The sequence below is a fragment of the Pterocles gutturalis genome, unplaced genomic scaffold, assembly GCF_000699245.1.
Source record: "Pterocles gutturalis isolate BGI_N339 unplaced genomic scaffold, ASM69924v1 scaffold34971, whole genome shotgun sequence".
NCBI classification, from domain to species: domain Eukaryota; kingdom Metazoa; phylum Chordata; class Aves; order Pterocliformes; family Pteroclidae; genus Pterocles; species Pterocles gutturalis.
Window position 1 is genome coordinate 24795 of NW_010106843.1, and position 16783 is coordinate 41577.

The 16783-nt window shown below is 37.7% G+C and overlaps 1 protein-coding gene across 1 annotated transcript in view; it reads left to right on the forward strand.

The window, feature by feature from the left end:
• LOC104472308 (ataxin-7-like protein 1) overlaps positions 1 to 15770 on the forward strand; it is a gene marked incomplete at both ends in the record, with an annotated part of 40300 nt that extends 24530 nt beyond the window's left edge. Inside the window, one exon of the mRNA XM_010087916.1 lies at positions 15666 to 15770. Coding sequence (XP_010086218.1) covers positions 15666 to 15770 — 105 coding nt within the window. The remainder of the gene's footprint in view (positions 1 to 15665) is intronic.
• Between the last annotated feature and the right edge of the window lie 1013 nt (positions 15771 to 16783).

Below are 16783 nucleotides of genomic sequence, written 5' to 3' on the forward strand. Positions count from 1 at the left end.
TACCTCCTGAAGTACTAGCCAAGTACTAGTAAGTCATTGCTGCTGCCAGACAGTGGAAAGTGAGGTAAAGTTGTAAAGAAGAGTGAGATGGAAAGATTATTGTCGTAGTCATTTTACTTAAGATTAAAATGAGGAAAAACAGTTATCGTCCTGTATTTTGAGTAGTTCATTCCCCAAAAGCCACCTTTTCTCCTGTCCAGGAAACAAATGAACAAACCAGCTCCAAAAGCAGCTGAAGCTTTTCCAAATCTCTGTTTCAAAATGTAAAAATGAAATTGTTGCATAATTTTTTGTTTGCTAAGTAGTGAGAATTACATAGGTGCAGGTCAGAATATCACTTGTGCAGTATTCAGTGTGGTAGAAATTGAAATAGAACAATAACGTGATTGAACTAATAAACTGCTTCTTTCTTTCATTAAAAGGAAAGAGCCCCATTAATAGCTTTTATTATATTAGTGTGTATGCCTTTGAGTGACAATATTAAACTGATGATTTGTATTATGAGTAGGTGCTGTGCAGCATAACAAGTGCAGAAGATTTTTTTTTTTTTGGACAGACACAAGTAACACGTGTCTTCCATTGCTTTTTCATTTCTTCCTTTCGCTGTTTCAGTACTACTAGATGGGCAGGTTTCCTTAGACTCTCGCTGTAAATTTTTTTAAATTCTTCAGAACTGAAATGTTCTGATATTTCAAAGGAGAAATATTTGCAGTTTATTTTGCTCATTCTTTAGTTGGTAAAATCTCTTTTTTAAGGCCTTTTTTGCCTGGCATAGCAACAAGAAAAATTTAATTTTTCTCTCATCTAATGGCAGTGAGTCTCATGAGTGTGTCTTGGTTGCAGAGTTTGCTCCTTTCTGTAGTGGGCAGCTTAACTGCAGAGCTTTATTTTGAGGCTTTGAATTGTGGTTGATCCCGTACCTGTGACAAACTGTAACTTTGTCAGTAGCACCCCTGGAAGAAGGAGGAAGCAGAAAGAGAAGAGATAGCTCTGAATGTGGTGTGTGCTTTAGGGTGTTCATATTGAAGATTTGATGGACACTTTAGTGGCACATGGACGTGTACTGATCTGAGCCCTTCACAACCCTGCTCTTCTCTGAGGGTTGTCTCTCTTGGAGGTACGACCACTCCCTGGGGTTTGTAGCAGGCTCTTGGCCTGGACTCAGTTAATCTAGCAAATCTTTTATCTTCTGGAACAGAGAAGGAGACTACTGTACCAGTACAAAGTGCTACATTGCCAGACTAGTTTGTCTATACTTAACGTGTTTAACCAGTAGGAAGCATATTCCTATCCTGGAAAATGTTTGTGGTATGCATGTAAGTGTACTATATAAATCTCAGTGTAAGAGCTAGTGATGTGTGTATGCTTTTTCAGACAGTAAAAATATTTGACTGATTGTACTTGCAAGGATAATTATTCCCTTGAGAGCAGAATTCTTAAAACAAGAGAGCTGTTTTCTGGAGTTGCATGTTAGTGGAACTGAAGACTGCTCTTCAGTCTGCAGGAAATATTATTGCCTGTTTTAACTGTTTTGTCTAAGTGGCCTTGGGGTAGAGTTTTTGTATGTTTGGACTTTGGTTAGAAACTTTCTCATTCATATTTCCATATCCTGTTATCCATTAATTAACTTTTTCCTCATATGTTTTTCTTTGGCATAAAGTCCTCTAACTGAAAAAAAGCACAGTTTCTTCACAAGAGAACGAAATCAATTTGGAATTTTGTGAAGGAAAAAGATGGTCTTATTGCCAACTCTATCTGAAAGTAACTTCTAGGGTAGATGAGTTACATGAGAGGCAATATTCCTGAAGAGAGGTGCTGTTATAGGTGTAGGAGGCAATACAGAAAAAGCGCAGAGAATTGGCATGAGAATTGTTTGTGTCCTTTTAGACAATACATTTAGACAATACATTTTCATTTCATGTCTAGCTGTTGATTAAGAACGAGCATAAAACTTCCATCTTGGGTGAGAATAAAGTTCTTAAATTAGAAGATATTCTTGTCGTTGGCTTTTATTGAAGGGAGAAGTGAAGTAACACAACAGGCGTACCTTTGGTGATGGACGTGGGGATTGGAAAAAGCCAGGCAACTATTGGGGGGAAAAAATAGAAATGAATATACATGGCTGCATAGAAAGTGCCCTCTTTAATTTCTTCAGTCAGCTTTTGAATGCTGCAGATTGTTTCATTTGTGAAGTGCGTATGTGCCATAAACATCATGACCAGTTTGTTTCAGAGGGTGCTTCTGGGTGCTTTGAGATGCAAAGTATTTGGATATTTAATTATGTTTGACTTTTTTTAGCTATGCTTTTGAAGAGCTGACAGACCCAGAAACTGGCATTGGCTATAGAGCAGGTAAACAGAAAATTCCCTCATAGTATCTTATGATGTGATTTCCTAAAGATTAGATAATTTTTTATTACAGGGTACCAGTGATGTCCTGGATCTAGCTGTGATTATGTCTGCTGGTAAACTTAGTCTTAACAAATTTGGGTTCACAGCAGTAACCAAATATTTAAGGGACAGTAGTAATCATTAGCAATTTGCTTTAAAGTAGCAACTTAGTAGTGAAAGATGGTGTCCACCAAACTTGTAGTTTCACTGGACATATCATCTTTTTCTTAGATCTGCTGAAACAACACAGGTTTTTTTTATTTGTCATAAAGAAATAGTAAAACTGTACAGAATAGTTTGGAAGAGGAGGAACTAGCTTTGAGTTTTCTGTGAGTTTTCTGATGGCTGAGTTGTGGAGTATAAAGAAATACTGACTTGTCTCAGCAATAATGGATACTCTGACAGCAGTAAAAGCACCCATAACAACACTTGATGAAATGGGAACAGCATATGGGTCCACTCTTCCTGTACATGGACGAGCAATGAGATACTTAGCATTTTGTAAAATTATATAGGTGAGATTAGGGATTTTATTCTTCTCGAAGTTTTTTGCTCATTTACTCATGATTTTCCCTGCTAGAAAAATTAGAAGAGTATACTCGTTGTCTGAGAAATACTTTCCTGATGATGCTATCTTTATTATTAAACTTTTATTATTATAATAATAATAGTCTTGTTATTAAAGAGCTGGGCTAGAAAGCTGTGAAACTTTAATTTTTATAGGACTTTTTTTAACCCTTAATTTATGTTCTTACTCAAAAGAAGTATTTCTGTAAAGAATGCATAACAAAAATTTCATTTGAAAATGTCAACAAGGAAGAATATTTGCTGAAACTATATATGCCACTTGGATATGAAAATTCTCCTTTAAACATTGTTAAGACTTCTTTAATAAGTGTTTGTGATACCATTCCAATTGTCACACACTGCTTCTAAAACATACTGAAAGTTATCTTATTCATTTGCTTGTTCCATAGTCACAGTGAGGTCCCAGCCAAAATGAAGGGCCCCATTGTGGCCACAGTGTGTGGACAAATAGTAAGAGAATACTGAAAGGCTGCAATCGAAACAGGCAGCACAGACAAAGAGCATATTATCCTGATTTTAGAGATGGGATACTGAGGCACAGAAAAATCTAATCAGGGTCATGCAAGAATGTTGTTCAGAAGCCAGAAATTAAGGCAGCTCTCCTTCGGTGCAGTTGTACTGCCTTAGACCAGAGTCGCTCTTCTGCAGAAGATAATACAGCTTCACAGGCTAGCAAGTGATTGCCAGTTGTGTCTTGCTGAGTGTGTATGAAGAAAACACCAGTTGGAGGATTAAAGGCTGTTTCATGGCAGTCTGCACAGAAGAAATAGGAGTGAAGGGGTTTTCAGTTGTGGGATTTTTCTCCTGAGGACTGTGTTACTGCATAGATAACATATTTTTGTTAGTGGGCATTGACAAGAAAATGGAAGAAGAAAACCTGCAATACGTGTAGTATTTCATTACTAGCACTGCAAATGATGGACTTACTAAAGTAAAGTGTTACAAATTAATTGTATTTAAAAGATTTCTGGGTTTTTTTTTGCTCCACATTCAGTCCCTAATATGGCTATACTCAACATTTCCTTAAAAAAAAACAATCAATAAAGATCAGAGAAGTGATTTTCCTGTCAAACTTTATTTTTCAGATCACTTAATATAAGATCATTGAAGCTATGGTTTTAGCGAATGGGGAAAAATAAGGAAAAAACACTTTAGTACTCACCCTGACCCACTGTAAAGATGATCTGTAGTATAGATGTACTGTTTTGTAGCATACAGATGGGTTATTAAATTCTTTTTATTTCAAATATTTGTTTTGACTTGTACAATGGAAAGCTTGAAGTCTTTGCACTAAGTCCATGCAGAAACCCTGCTGGTTTGAAATCAAGTAATAGCATACCTACATCATTAGTAAACACTTAATGATTATAGTGAACCCTTAGAATTATTGTACTGTGATACAGAAGACAAATTTACAATAATTTATGTTGTCTTCCCACCTCTTCACCCAGCCACAATCAGAAGTGACATTTATGGTGAACTAAGAACTAAATAAATTTCTCTGGTCACACTGGCTGTTCCTCAGCTTTTCCAAGAACATCATAAGAGCTCATTTTGTTCTCTGAGGTAGTTGGCTAGCAATTGTCGACTAAATTTGAACACTAAAAGATTATTTGCAAAATTTGCTCTAGAGTAGACAAAGATCTGCATTTTCTCCAGAGTGAAAATTCTTGCATTTTTATTTCTTTTAAAAAGTCTTAATTGGTGTCCTGTAGGGAGGGAGTATCTTCTGTACATGGAACGGGTTCTTGGAGTAGATGTTCGGATAGAAGTACAGGTTGCCCAAAGAAGCTGTGGATGCCCCATCCCTGGAGGTGTTCAATGACAGGTTGGATGAGGCTTTGAGCAACCTGGTCTAGTGGGAGGTGTTCCTGCCTGCAGCAGGGGGGTTGGAGCTAGATGACCTTAAAGGTCCCTTTCAACCCAAACCATTCTATGATCCTGTGTTGTTACTGGTCCCACTGCAGTAGTGCATGCCATTCTAATATGTGAGACCAAGTATTTTTAACTGTGTCGGGTTCTTCCAGCAGGCTTAGAAAGATAAGTCTTACATATACAAGGTCAGAGGGTGTGATAGCAGTTGCAAGTCTCCCCTAGTTTCATGTAATGACAGCAAAATTGTACTTGATGAATATCTTATGTTACTACTAAGCTGAAGTTAAACATGCCTATTCTCAACCTTTTTTCTTTATCTTTTGTTTCAACTGCTGTGATCTGATCACCATCCTCTGGACTAAGCTTTGCTGCTCGTGTAAGTGTAGCACCAAAGGGGATCAAACCAAGTACTGACCAGGAAGCTCAGAAAGAAAGAAAGAAGATATCGTTCTCATAACAAAAGGGACAGGGAAGCTTCGTAACAACACAGACGTGAAGAGAAGCGGCAGACTGCTACGCAGAGTGCAAGTGTTAGCAGTGTTCTTCCAACTAAATCTGCCTTCAGAGAGCAAGATTTATGCAGATCCAGGTCTGCTGGTACTAGTCTATAACCTGTATTGATGCAAGCTCTGTAGTAAACCACAATACCTTGTATATAGACAACTTCCTGAAAGAATTGTTGTTCTCTCTTACCATAAAGTAGGTATGTTTTACCATCTGTCAAGCAGAGCTCTCTCTTCAAATTTTGCAGGTTTTGCTTTGAAGGACCTGAAAAGCCTTTTCCCCCACTCTCTCAAATGCCATTTGCCTTGTTCCTGGATTGGTGCCAGTCTTGGCAGTCTTGGAAATCACCTGTGTTTGGATGGATGCCAGTGCAGCTGTAGAAGTGTAAAGACAACAGTCTTCATGACAGATAAAAGGGAAGAAGTCTCCTTCCCTGTTAGCGTTCTTAGCAAAGCTCTTCGTGACAGACTATCAGAAAGCTAGATCTGTGATAGGAGTATTTGAATGGTCCATCTTTCCAGCAAAAGATTCCCTAATTGTCACTGAGACTGTATTTTCACCTTTGGCTCTAGACAGACTAATTTCCAGGACTCTAATGACTTGCAGAAGTCCAATATGCTTTTCTGAAACCCGTTAATATCTCAAGCTCCAATGAGGGTTGCCCACTCCACTAATGAAGGACAGCAATACCAAGCTATTGCCCTACAGCCATCATCAGCTGTTGTAATGCCAAAGGTAAAAGCTGAAAAGGGGTCCCAGGTACCCTCTGTATAGCCTGAGTACTTCTGTAGCTTAGAAATGCAAGAAATACTGAGGAAAAAATTAAAAAGACCCCATATATTTCAACCAATATTTGATATCTCCAGATCTTCACCTTACTGCTTCTTCAGGGCCAGTATGTTAATGTATCCTTGCCTCTTTAGTGTATTTGGCTAGGCATCAGAAAGCTGAACTGTCTTACGGCAGCAAATCAGAAGCTGAAACCCTGAGTACTTCTGTGAGCTACTGTAGTTAACTTGCAGACCTGACATCTCTTCCTGTGTCAAGGTGTGCTCTCCCAGCAAAGAAGCTGGCACAGTCCACCTGCTGTAGAAGTGTCTCAGAAAGTATGTATGTAGTGCAACCCTCTAACTGTTGCTAGAGGTCAAACATCTAATTCAGGAGAGCCGTACATCAGTCTGAGCTGAAATTTAGTCCCGTCATCCATGAAGGATACTACTTCTGCTGACAAGTCTCATTTGCAGCAAGACTCTCTTGATGCATGTTCAAGGAAGAAAGACTTGTTCTGTTGCTATATAGTGGTTCACGGAGACTCTCTAGTCAAGGTGCTTGACGTTCACTTTGAATTATGAGGGGAATGAGGATGGCTTCCTGCTGCTATTCCTCCCCTTGTGCCTGCCTGTGGGAAGTGGAGAAATCAGAAGTCTAATGCAGAGACTGATAATCCTCCTGCGCATTCTCTGTCCTTTATATGCACACCTGTGTGCAGCCATGCTTACTCTCCAAGGTTTTTGATAGTGATATAACTAGAGCATCTAAGAGAAATCTACTGTTTCTGTAGTGTAAGAAAGTCTCCTGATCAGGACTTCTTTGCCATGCTCTCCATAGAGTCTCCAGGAGTCTGGGGCTGGTTATGCTTTATGTTCTACAAATGGGATGTCACTTCTGCTGCTGGATACAGAGTGCATAGTCTGGATATGTATAACTAATATATCTTTTAACATTTCCTTGCCCTCCATAATTTAATTTTTGCTGTGTTGCTGTCCTGAAGATCTCCAGACATAGGAAAGAATGAAATTTGTGGCTAGAGGTTATACCTTTAATTAGACTTAATGTAGCTGGTAGGGAAAATAGAGACATTTTGGGACACACATCTTCTTAAAGTCCAAAAGACAGATCTAACTGTTTACCTGTTGGTCTAATTTAAGATACTGTCTACATTTAGGTGACTCTTCTAGCTTGCTTTTAAACACATGAAAGCGTGTTTTTTTCCGTGTATTTTGCTCACTTTGATTTTTGAAGCAAGTTATTTAACTGATGTGTGGAAGGTTGGGTTTGTTTTTTTTTTCTTTTGTTTCTGTCTTTGGACCTTAATATGCTTAACTGGTATCTATTTTACTGCATACCAGGATTTTCTTCCAGGTATTGACTTTGTGCAATTTTATAATAGTAGACTTCGCAAGCAGTTGCTCTAGTTCCTAGAATATGTTGTTATGTGTAAAATGGGAGGCAGCTCGGAATCTGGGTTCATGAGGCAAATGCTCCTTGAGATAACTTCCCTGAAGTGTAATCTAATAATTAAAGACAAATGTAAGAACAGTTAAATTTTGTAGGCAATAGTTTGATGTTACCAGAGTTGTTACAGTTGCCTCATGTTCCTGTGTTATGATTACACTTACCTACTTAAAACTAAATGTTGTTTAATTGAATGAAATCCATTTCAATTACAAGCATGGGTTTCATTGCCTGTCACCCTGCTAAACTGTATTTTGCCTTGCCTTTCAGCCTTGTTCCACTTTCCACAGTCTTCCATGTGGACTTGTGAGAGAAGGGCCGGAGCAGAGGGTGGCCAGGGCGGTGAATGGTCTGTCTTTGGCTCTTGCTGGTCCTTTCCAGGACCGTCCCCTGTCACTCCAGCCCTGGGCTGCAGTGGCCAAATGCAAATGCTCACTAAACTTTTTTAATATATTTTAGCAGCTGTAAAGTTTGTGTTTGCTTTGTAGTTTAAACTCTGATGGCAAAAAATTAGAAAGAAAGCTTTAACCAAAATTCTCCTAACCATCCAAACAGATCTCAGTGGTACGTGTCCCTCTCTTAAAGTGCTGGTTTCTTAGCAGAATTACCTACACCCTTCACATCCAGAAATGAGGAGGCTCTTTAACTGAAGGACAGGCAGGAAAGCCGGTGTGTTCAGAAACTGAAAAGGTAAAAGTTAACCTGTCTGGTTGCATTGCACAGAATAACTGAAAAGATATATGGTGAAGTGGGAACTTGGTTTTAAAGATTAGTGGTGAAAGTGAAGTGGTTTTAAAGTGAAGTGGTAGAAACATAAAGAATTACGTAAAAGGAGATGATACGCTTCTGAATGTTTTTATACAGTAGAAGTTAATAAATTTGTTTACTGCTATCTTTAACTGAGAGATGAGTAGCTTTATTTTTACAAATCTTCTTTTGGAGACAAGTGTCTTCTGTTAATATTGCACAGATACTTGTGTGACAGATTTCAGTGCGAGCTGGAGAGACACTGCTGCTCCACTGTAGTTTTAACTGGTCTTGGTTTCTTGTTTCTCCTGCTCTCCAGTTCTGGGCTCTGTGTTTCCTTTACCTCCCTTACACTAGCTGTAGCACTCATCAAGTTCTGCAGTGGGGCAGCTCATGGAACTGAACTGTTGGAAAACCTTCTCCTGTTTTGTTTTTTCCTTCCTCTTGTTACTTTGCTCTTGGTTCAGAGTTGTCTTGAATTTGACTCCTTGTGTAATCAGTTAATAGGTGGTAGAAGCACAAGGGAGAGGCAGGAATATGAAGCTTGGAGGCGAAAAGGACCATACAAGTACCTAACGTTATTGGTTTAAATTCTTGTGGAACTGCAGGCTGACTTAGTATTGAAACAGAAAATGCAAAACAACGTTCATTTGGGGTGCTGTACAGTGTTAGAGAAAGAAGATTGTTACAGAAGAAATTAAATGCCTTTGCAAACACAAAAGAGTAACAGAGCACTTTCCTCATTATGTAGTGTTGGAGGCTGTACTTAAATCTGAGTTGTGTACAGAGAGTGAGATAAAGACTCCATAAGCAGATGAGCTGTCTTCTGCCTACTCCAGGAGGTAAGGGGCTGTGTGCCTCCATATAAACAAGTTTTAAGAAGTAGGTTATTCAAGGAGGAAAGACTTATATTAGCTACTGTCTTATCCTCTAGATATTTTAAGATGTGAAAAGCTGAGATTTCTTGGTGTCATAGCTATGCAGCGTACTTTGTAGACCTGTGAGTTTTGGGTTTTCTCTTCCAGTATTCTTGTGATGTGTTAATCTGGTAGCAATTCTGATCCTGTGTTGCCAAATTATTTTAGACTGGGATGGCAAAGAGCCTAATTAAATTTTTAAAAAGTCTTCAGAATTGTAGAAGAAAAGCTTTGTCACATTTTCCCATGTTTGTTTCTTTTTTATTTTTCTTGATATATAGGGTCTTATGCAAAATAATGTCAGTGATGCATAGCTTACTTTATAACCCTTCCAAGAAGATTGTTGTTACGAAAGGGATGCAAATACTGTTAATGCATAATATTTGTTTAGATCACTAATTCCCAATTATAAACTTTTTTTTTTTCTTTTGTTACGGGTCTTTGGGAATGGAAGTCACCACTTCCATCTTCAATACAGTTTCAAAATGCCTTTCCAAGTCATTGGGGGTAGTATTTCCTGTATAAACTATAATTAATGAAAATTTCAGAACATTCTTTAGGATTGCCAGCATCCTCATGATTGCGCTAACCTGGGAGGCAGCATACCATTCGAAGTTACTGGTCTGGTTTAAAGGTGTCATCACCTTGACTCCTTGCCACACTGACTCTTGCTAAGTCTGTTTCTTGAATTTTCCCTGCTTTTTTTTTTTTTGTCTCTGTCAATGCCGTGTTTCATTTATTAATGCTGTTGTTGAAAAGTTCAGTATTTCTGTTTTCTTCTCATTAATTACCTGATTTTTTAGCATGCAGAATCTTGTATTCTGTATTACGGTGTACAAGGTTCCTAGTATTAACACTCAAAGGACATCAGTCAGGACTTCTGATAATTGTGTTTGGCTCTATGTTAGTTCTGTCCTGAATATTTTAATTTTACTTTTTCCTGATTGCTTCAGCAGCCACCTGCATTTTTCCATTAGAAAAGAAATGAGCTTGAGCTTTACTTTGTGGTTCTGACCCTGAAGTTAGCCATGATTTGAGCAGGGGCTTGGAGTAAATGACATACAGTGATCTCTTTCAGCTTAAATTATTGTGATTAATCACAACTGTGACTGGCATTTTCAGGGGTAAAATGCAATTTATACTGGCTAACTAATTACTGAAGCAACTTACTGTTTTTTCCATAAAAAAAGAAAACTAAAGGAAAAACATACTTGGGGGAGAGTAAAGCGGATGTTAAATGGAGAGAGTGTGACATTTATTTCTAAGGTAAGACTATCCTGTCTTTGCAAGCATGTTCAACTGCTGTCTGAGTAATACCCTGAAGATGTCTTTTTATTGTTTCAGTTTCAAATTTCAATTCACCATTCAAATTACTTAGTTTTTTAAGTAATCTCAAATGTAAAAGTAATCTAATGCACTGAAAGATTTTGTGCATTCCTCCATTTCTCAGTGAAGGATGGATTTGTCACTTCCGTGGAACAAGAGCTAAATATTGAGCACATTTCTAGACACAGAATTTAAAAAGCTGTATATCCAGGAGCTGGAGAAACAACAAGTATTTGGTTTTGTCCATTGGCATTTTTGCCATTGCCTTTTTTTTTTTTTTTTTTAGCTTTTCTTTTTTTTTTTTTTTAAACCAGTGTGTCTTCTCTCTCTTACAGATAAATATCGCTAATATTTGTCAAAGCAGACTTTGTGTGTATATTTAGTGGAGTGACTGATACATAAGAGAATGTTTAAAGTGTGTATAATTTATAGCAAAAGATCATAATCAAAAATTTAATTTCCCACTCAATATTGTGGGGTTCAACAATCTTAATTTTGCAGTGGAAGTATGTTTTAGATTATTTCTAACTTGTGTTTTATTGTACGGTTGGATTTAAATTATTATTATTAAATTATTCATGTAAGTCATCTGGCTTTGATTGTTCCTAAAACTAATTCCTTTGTGTGTGTTATTGGAGTTATATATGACACCTGCATTTCTGTGTTTGTGCCACAATTTGCAGAAGCAACATTTTCTTTTGTTTCTATGGTATTTGTTTTTTTAATGCACATTTTAGCAAGCCGATGTCTTTAAAAAACTATGTCATGTGGCTACAGCTGTCTTTTTATTTGCAAATAAATATTTATTTGTTAGTAATATAAAAGCTGTAAGCAGAAGTTATCTTTATTTTCCAAGCACCATAGCAAAGTATACACAAAGTAATATTTAGTTTAAGATTTTAATCTAGAAAAGTCATATTTCCTACAGTCGGCATTCACAGTCTCTGATTTCCACCTATCTTGCATATTTTTCACATGATATGGGACACTCGCATCCTGTTACTCTAATAGCTCATTTTCAAGCAGGGCTTTTGTCGGTGCACGGTATCCAACAGATGTGTCTGGCCAAAAGATTTCATTTTGAGGGGACAGTGATTCAGTACTGCAAGGAGTGGGATATGTACAGATAGTGCTTCTGCAAAGCATGGGGGTGCTGGAAAATAAGTTATCTGTTCTTTCTTGCCATCAGGAGTCTACTTCGAATGTACTGAAAGCATCTTCCAGTAAAATGAGGTACTGTGATGGGGACTGTGGACTGCTTTTACTTACCAGAAGGGTTGGGCAGCTCCTTCTGTCTGTATTTGCACACAGGGAACAAGCAGGTCACAGGCTCTCATGGAGATCAAGATGCTGGTCTGGGGTAGAGTTGTGCAGACCTTGGTCACTTTGTTTCCCAAGTTTTGGTAGAAAGTAAATACACTTTGCAGTCATTCTTCTGTCCCTCCCTGTTCTTTTTGTACTTTGATAATTATTGCAGTGCTATTTGGTAGTCACTCACCTTATTCACCAGTTATCTCCTGTCTTTTTCAATGGTCTGATCTTTTTTCAATGAGTCGTCTTTCCTGAGCTAACTTTGGAGAGAGCTGTTTCCTTCTCCAGAATTAACCTTCCCTGAAAAGCTTATCACCATAGCTTCTGACTAACCAGGCAGGGAGGTGTGATTGTTGCGTTTAGAAGATAATTTTTTGTTTGGAGAGGCCATTGTCTTTTTTGATACATGTACGAGGTCTAGATTGTCAAACAGCTGTAATTTGATCTAAGAACAATACCTGTGTCCAGAATAACAGTTCAGTCCTCTGGTCGCTTTGAGTAGGACATGGTAGCATTGAGCAATTCTCATTAAAAACAAGAAAATTTGTATATAGGCTGATATATAGTTGTTTATAGTTTCTTTCTTTTTCGTTTCAAACTTTCCTTGCTTTCTTCATTGTAAATTCTCTGATCTGGATTGCATTTGTAATATTATCACGCCTAGTAAAGTGAGTCCCCTGTTGGAACTTCTGGTGAGACAATATTAATGCTTTGTACAGTTTTAATTAAAAAGTAATTTATATATACACCGTGTGTGTGCTTACAAATCATGAGTTTAATAATGAAAACTGATTATGCCAATCTTGTGAACACTGATGAACTAATAGAGTTAGTTGAACCTGCTGATGAATTTTCGTCTCTTACAAACTCCTGCATAGTGAGGCTTAAGGAATACAGCCTGAAATATACTATTTAATGTCAGTTTTTTAGCTATATTGATTCAGTAATAACAATTTGTTTGTGTAAAGTGATTCCTGTTTCTGATTTCCAACCTCTGTGATATTGTGCCCTTGAGATTCTTGAATTAATTTAAGTGGACTTTTGACAGGTAGCTGCTTCAAGATGTCACTTATTCTGCGTCTGTGCATCATTTTGGTGCTGTGTTTCTCACAGCAGCATTTTGGTGCAGTTTTGTGCAGTTTCTTTGCATCTCAACTTCTGCCACCTCAGGATTACAAAAACTCAAATGGAGCTATTTACCCATGAGATGCAAGGCTGTTTGCCAGGGTTGTGCAGCGAGCTCGCAGGTACCAGAACTCTTCTTTCACTGCTCTGTCTCCTTGACAATATCCGGTGAATCACATAGATGATTCTGTGATCCTGTGAACTAACCTTATTTCTTATTTTGTCTATGTCTTTGGATAGATTTCTCCAGTATTAATACCTTATGTGTTTTTTATAAGTTACTCCCTGCAGCCAGATTTCATAAAAACTCAGACTCTGACCCAGCCGGACTTCATACGCCTTAGAGCTGGGCATGTTTCAAAGGCTAGTATACAGAGCTGTGAAGGTTAAATGGGCTTAAGGAATTTTAAAAGGAAAAAAATTGTAACTTTAGTGTTTGTAAAGGGAAAAGTCTGTATGTTTTCATAACAAGATTGTGACTGGACCATTCAAACAACAGAAAAAATGTTTTAAGTTGTTGAGATGTTTTAATCATTTTTGAAATACTTCATAACTATAATTAAATGCATGTTTTTGAGCTGAGACTCTGTGTCAAATTATACCTGTGAGAAATAACTCCTTTCTGTGGAGTTTACAATGCTGTTAGTGGAAATCTGTAGGCTCGGCTCCGGTCAAAAGTATCCTTGGCTAAGAATTACCAACATAAAATGATTTTTTAAGACCACTGACTTATCACGATAGAACAAGAAAAAAAATAAACAGTCCAGACATAAACAAGCCGGCTTTGGGATTTGTTTGGTTGGTTTTTTTTACTAGTAGGGAGTGTTTGATGTAATCTAACTGTGCAGTTTTGGCTTCATCAGTACTAAGAAGTTACTGAAGGAGTTTATACCTCACCACTGCCGTTCTTTTAAATGTAAGCTGAATGTGTTGATTGCATTCTGTAATGCATTTAAAGGCTTGGTTAGTCCAAGACTAGCACTGCAAAGGGGTCATGATTGGTAACCTTTCAACGGGATTTCGTAGCCCAGTATGAGCAGTAACGGAGAGAGGCTTTTAGTTTTCAGGGGATAAAGGGATGATTCGCATCATATCAGACTATGCGGGTCAGTGGTGCTGTTTTGTGCCCAAGGATGTTTGAACAAGCCTGTTTGGATCTAAATCTACCAAATTATTGTGAGAGGGGTGCCCTGTTCCTCTGTGGGGTTTTCGGGGACTGAAGATACTTTTCACTTCATCATGCCAAGTACTGACATCGTAAACAGTGATGTTATTTATACAGTGGTACAGGCCAGGGCAGAATTACTTATAAAAATAGTTTTGAGGCCAAAATGAACTAATGAAATAAGGTGCCTGCTTGAGTAATTTTTTGAAAGAAACCACTATTTTTAAAGAAAAGTGTGACTTATTAGAGACGTAGGATTTGGTAGGATCAGTGATGGCTGCTGTTGTGCGTGTTTGTCTTCACTGAGGGTCTTCTCATTTTCCTCCTGTTTAAAAGGCCCCAGGCTGACATTTCAGTCTGAGTCAGAAGCCACATTTGCAAGTTCTGTAATAGATTTCGGATGCTGCTGGATAACACTGGAATGCCATTTTAGGACATCTTTAAATAAAGATTTTACAGCCCTGTTCTGAGGGAGGGGTAGTGTGATCTGTGCGGCCGATACTCATCAGGGGCTTACTAATGCAGCAGCACCTTGGTTAACAACACTGGGCGTGGTGATGGGATCACTCCAAAGTGCGTAAAAGTGACTGGAGTTTCTGCCCTCTGAGCTGAGCTGTGGTGGATGAGTGTGTGTGCTTGTTCTTATAGCAATGCAGAGTGAAACAAGTTGCCTCACTTGTAGTGTTAGAGGTCTGAGGCCTTCAGTAGTAATTTAAGCCCTTTTTACTCTGTGTTTGTAATGGTGTAAGAATGCATGTGTTTCAGCTGAGAGGGACGAGAGCCTGTCATCGTCTGACTGTACCCATCTTTTTATTTCATTAAATTCCTTGTGCTGTCACTGAGAAATACTCATTAACCCTCATTGTCTCTTCCCAGAGTTTTTGCTGGGGAAACAAAACAGCAGGGTGTTTGAACTGGGAGGGATGTTTGCATAGAATCAGAAATTTCATGTCATGACATCTGGTTGAAGACAGGGATGACATTCCTGACTGCATTTTAAGCTGTAGGATCCTTTACCTTGGTTACTATAACTAGCTTTTAAGCAGGAGACTTTCTCTGGCAATCTATAGTCAAGTTTAGAATATTGTAACATGGAGCATAATCTGTGCATCATGTTTTCTAAAAGGATCTTTAGGCAGAGATTTTAAAAGACATATTCTTCTACTGTTTCAGCAGTTAACCAGTACAGAAATGCTTATTCCACTTCTTGGCAGTGAGTGTTAAGACAAAGGTGCTGCTGCCTGTGTTCTGACTCAGTCTGAGGGATGAGACTGCAGTATTAGTACAGGACCTTGAAACCCCGAAGAGGAAAAAAATAAAAATCTCTTTAATGTAGTAAGAAGCTCTTATGGAGCAGTGTATAAATTTGCTTTGTATAAATTAATATAACAGTAGTGGCCCTGCAGTATTTTCAATTTTTTTATTAATATATATTTAAAGCATAATTTCTAATTCTTGTATATATTTTTAACTTTCCCACAGATATGCACTTATTTGGCCATTATCCAGCTCATGATGATTTCTATCTTGTAGTGTGCAATATCTGCAATCAGGTAGTCAAGCCACAGGTTTTCCAGTCACACTGCGGTAAGTGAATGTTTTCTTTCCTGAATTACAGTGCCAAACTGGCGTATGGTTCTCTTAAGAATCATTGCATACGATCATGGTAGGCATTGCAGATATACTTTTCTGGTTATCTTGTGTTCTTTCCACAGAAAATACCAGTGATGCCTTCAAATAAGCATATTTCCTGTAGAGGAAGTTAAATTAGTTGTTCTAGAAGCTGGGCTTGTCAAGTTAACCTTGTTATGCTAAACTAACCTATTACAACAAATAAATCCTGTTAGTTAGATACTAGCTAGGCTAAAACTATTACAACGTAACATTGGATAGTCTGTTATAAAAGCTGCAGTGAGGGCTGTGATACTGATCTCTGTTAACTATAAGCTGGATTTTACAGATTGTTTTCTGGTGGGATTTATGCATAGGTGTGAATAGGGTTTAATTTTATACTTGTCATAGGGTTTAGGTTTTTGCATAATTGGCATGTCGAGTCACATTTGTTAAGGTTCTCTTGAAAAATGTTTGTTTGAGAAGCTGCAGAAATGTGCATATATGTATTTCTCAATTAGTACAACAACAGCAAGATGATGATTTTTATGTTGATTATTTGTAAGCACAACTTCTTTAGTTAGAAATTTTTGCTATTGATTTACAAATGACTTTGAAATATTCTCTGAAAAACTTCATCCCAAGGTCTGGTTTATTGATTATTTATCCAGTGGTTTATTTGTTATTTGTCCAGTGGTTTTTTTCTGTGGTGATGGTTTGGTTTGGTTTTGTTTTGTTTTGTTTTTTTTTTAAAGGATTGCAAAACATGACTGGAACGGCTAGCTTTGCAGGAGGCTTAATCAAATTCAGTTTAATCAAATTAATTTGAAGGTGATTGCATAATAATGAAAGGTAGCTAGTACTGAGGATGGAATCAATTAAATACATTAAGGAGAAAAAAACCCAAGATTTTCCTTGTCTACAACAAATAAACTTTACAAATCCTATGCCCCTTTCAGTCTTCTTGACAGCAAAGCAACTCAGTAAGG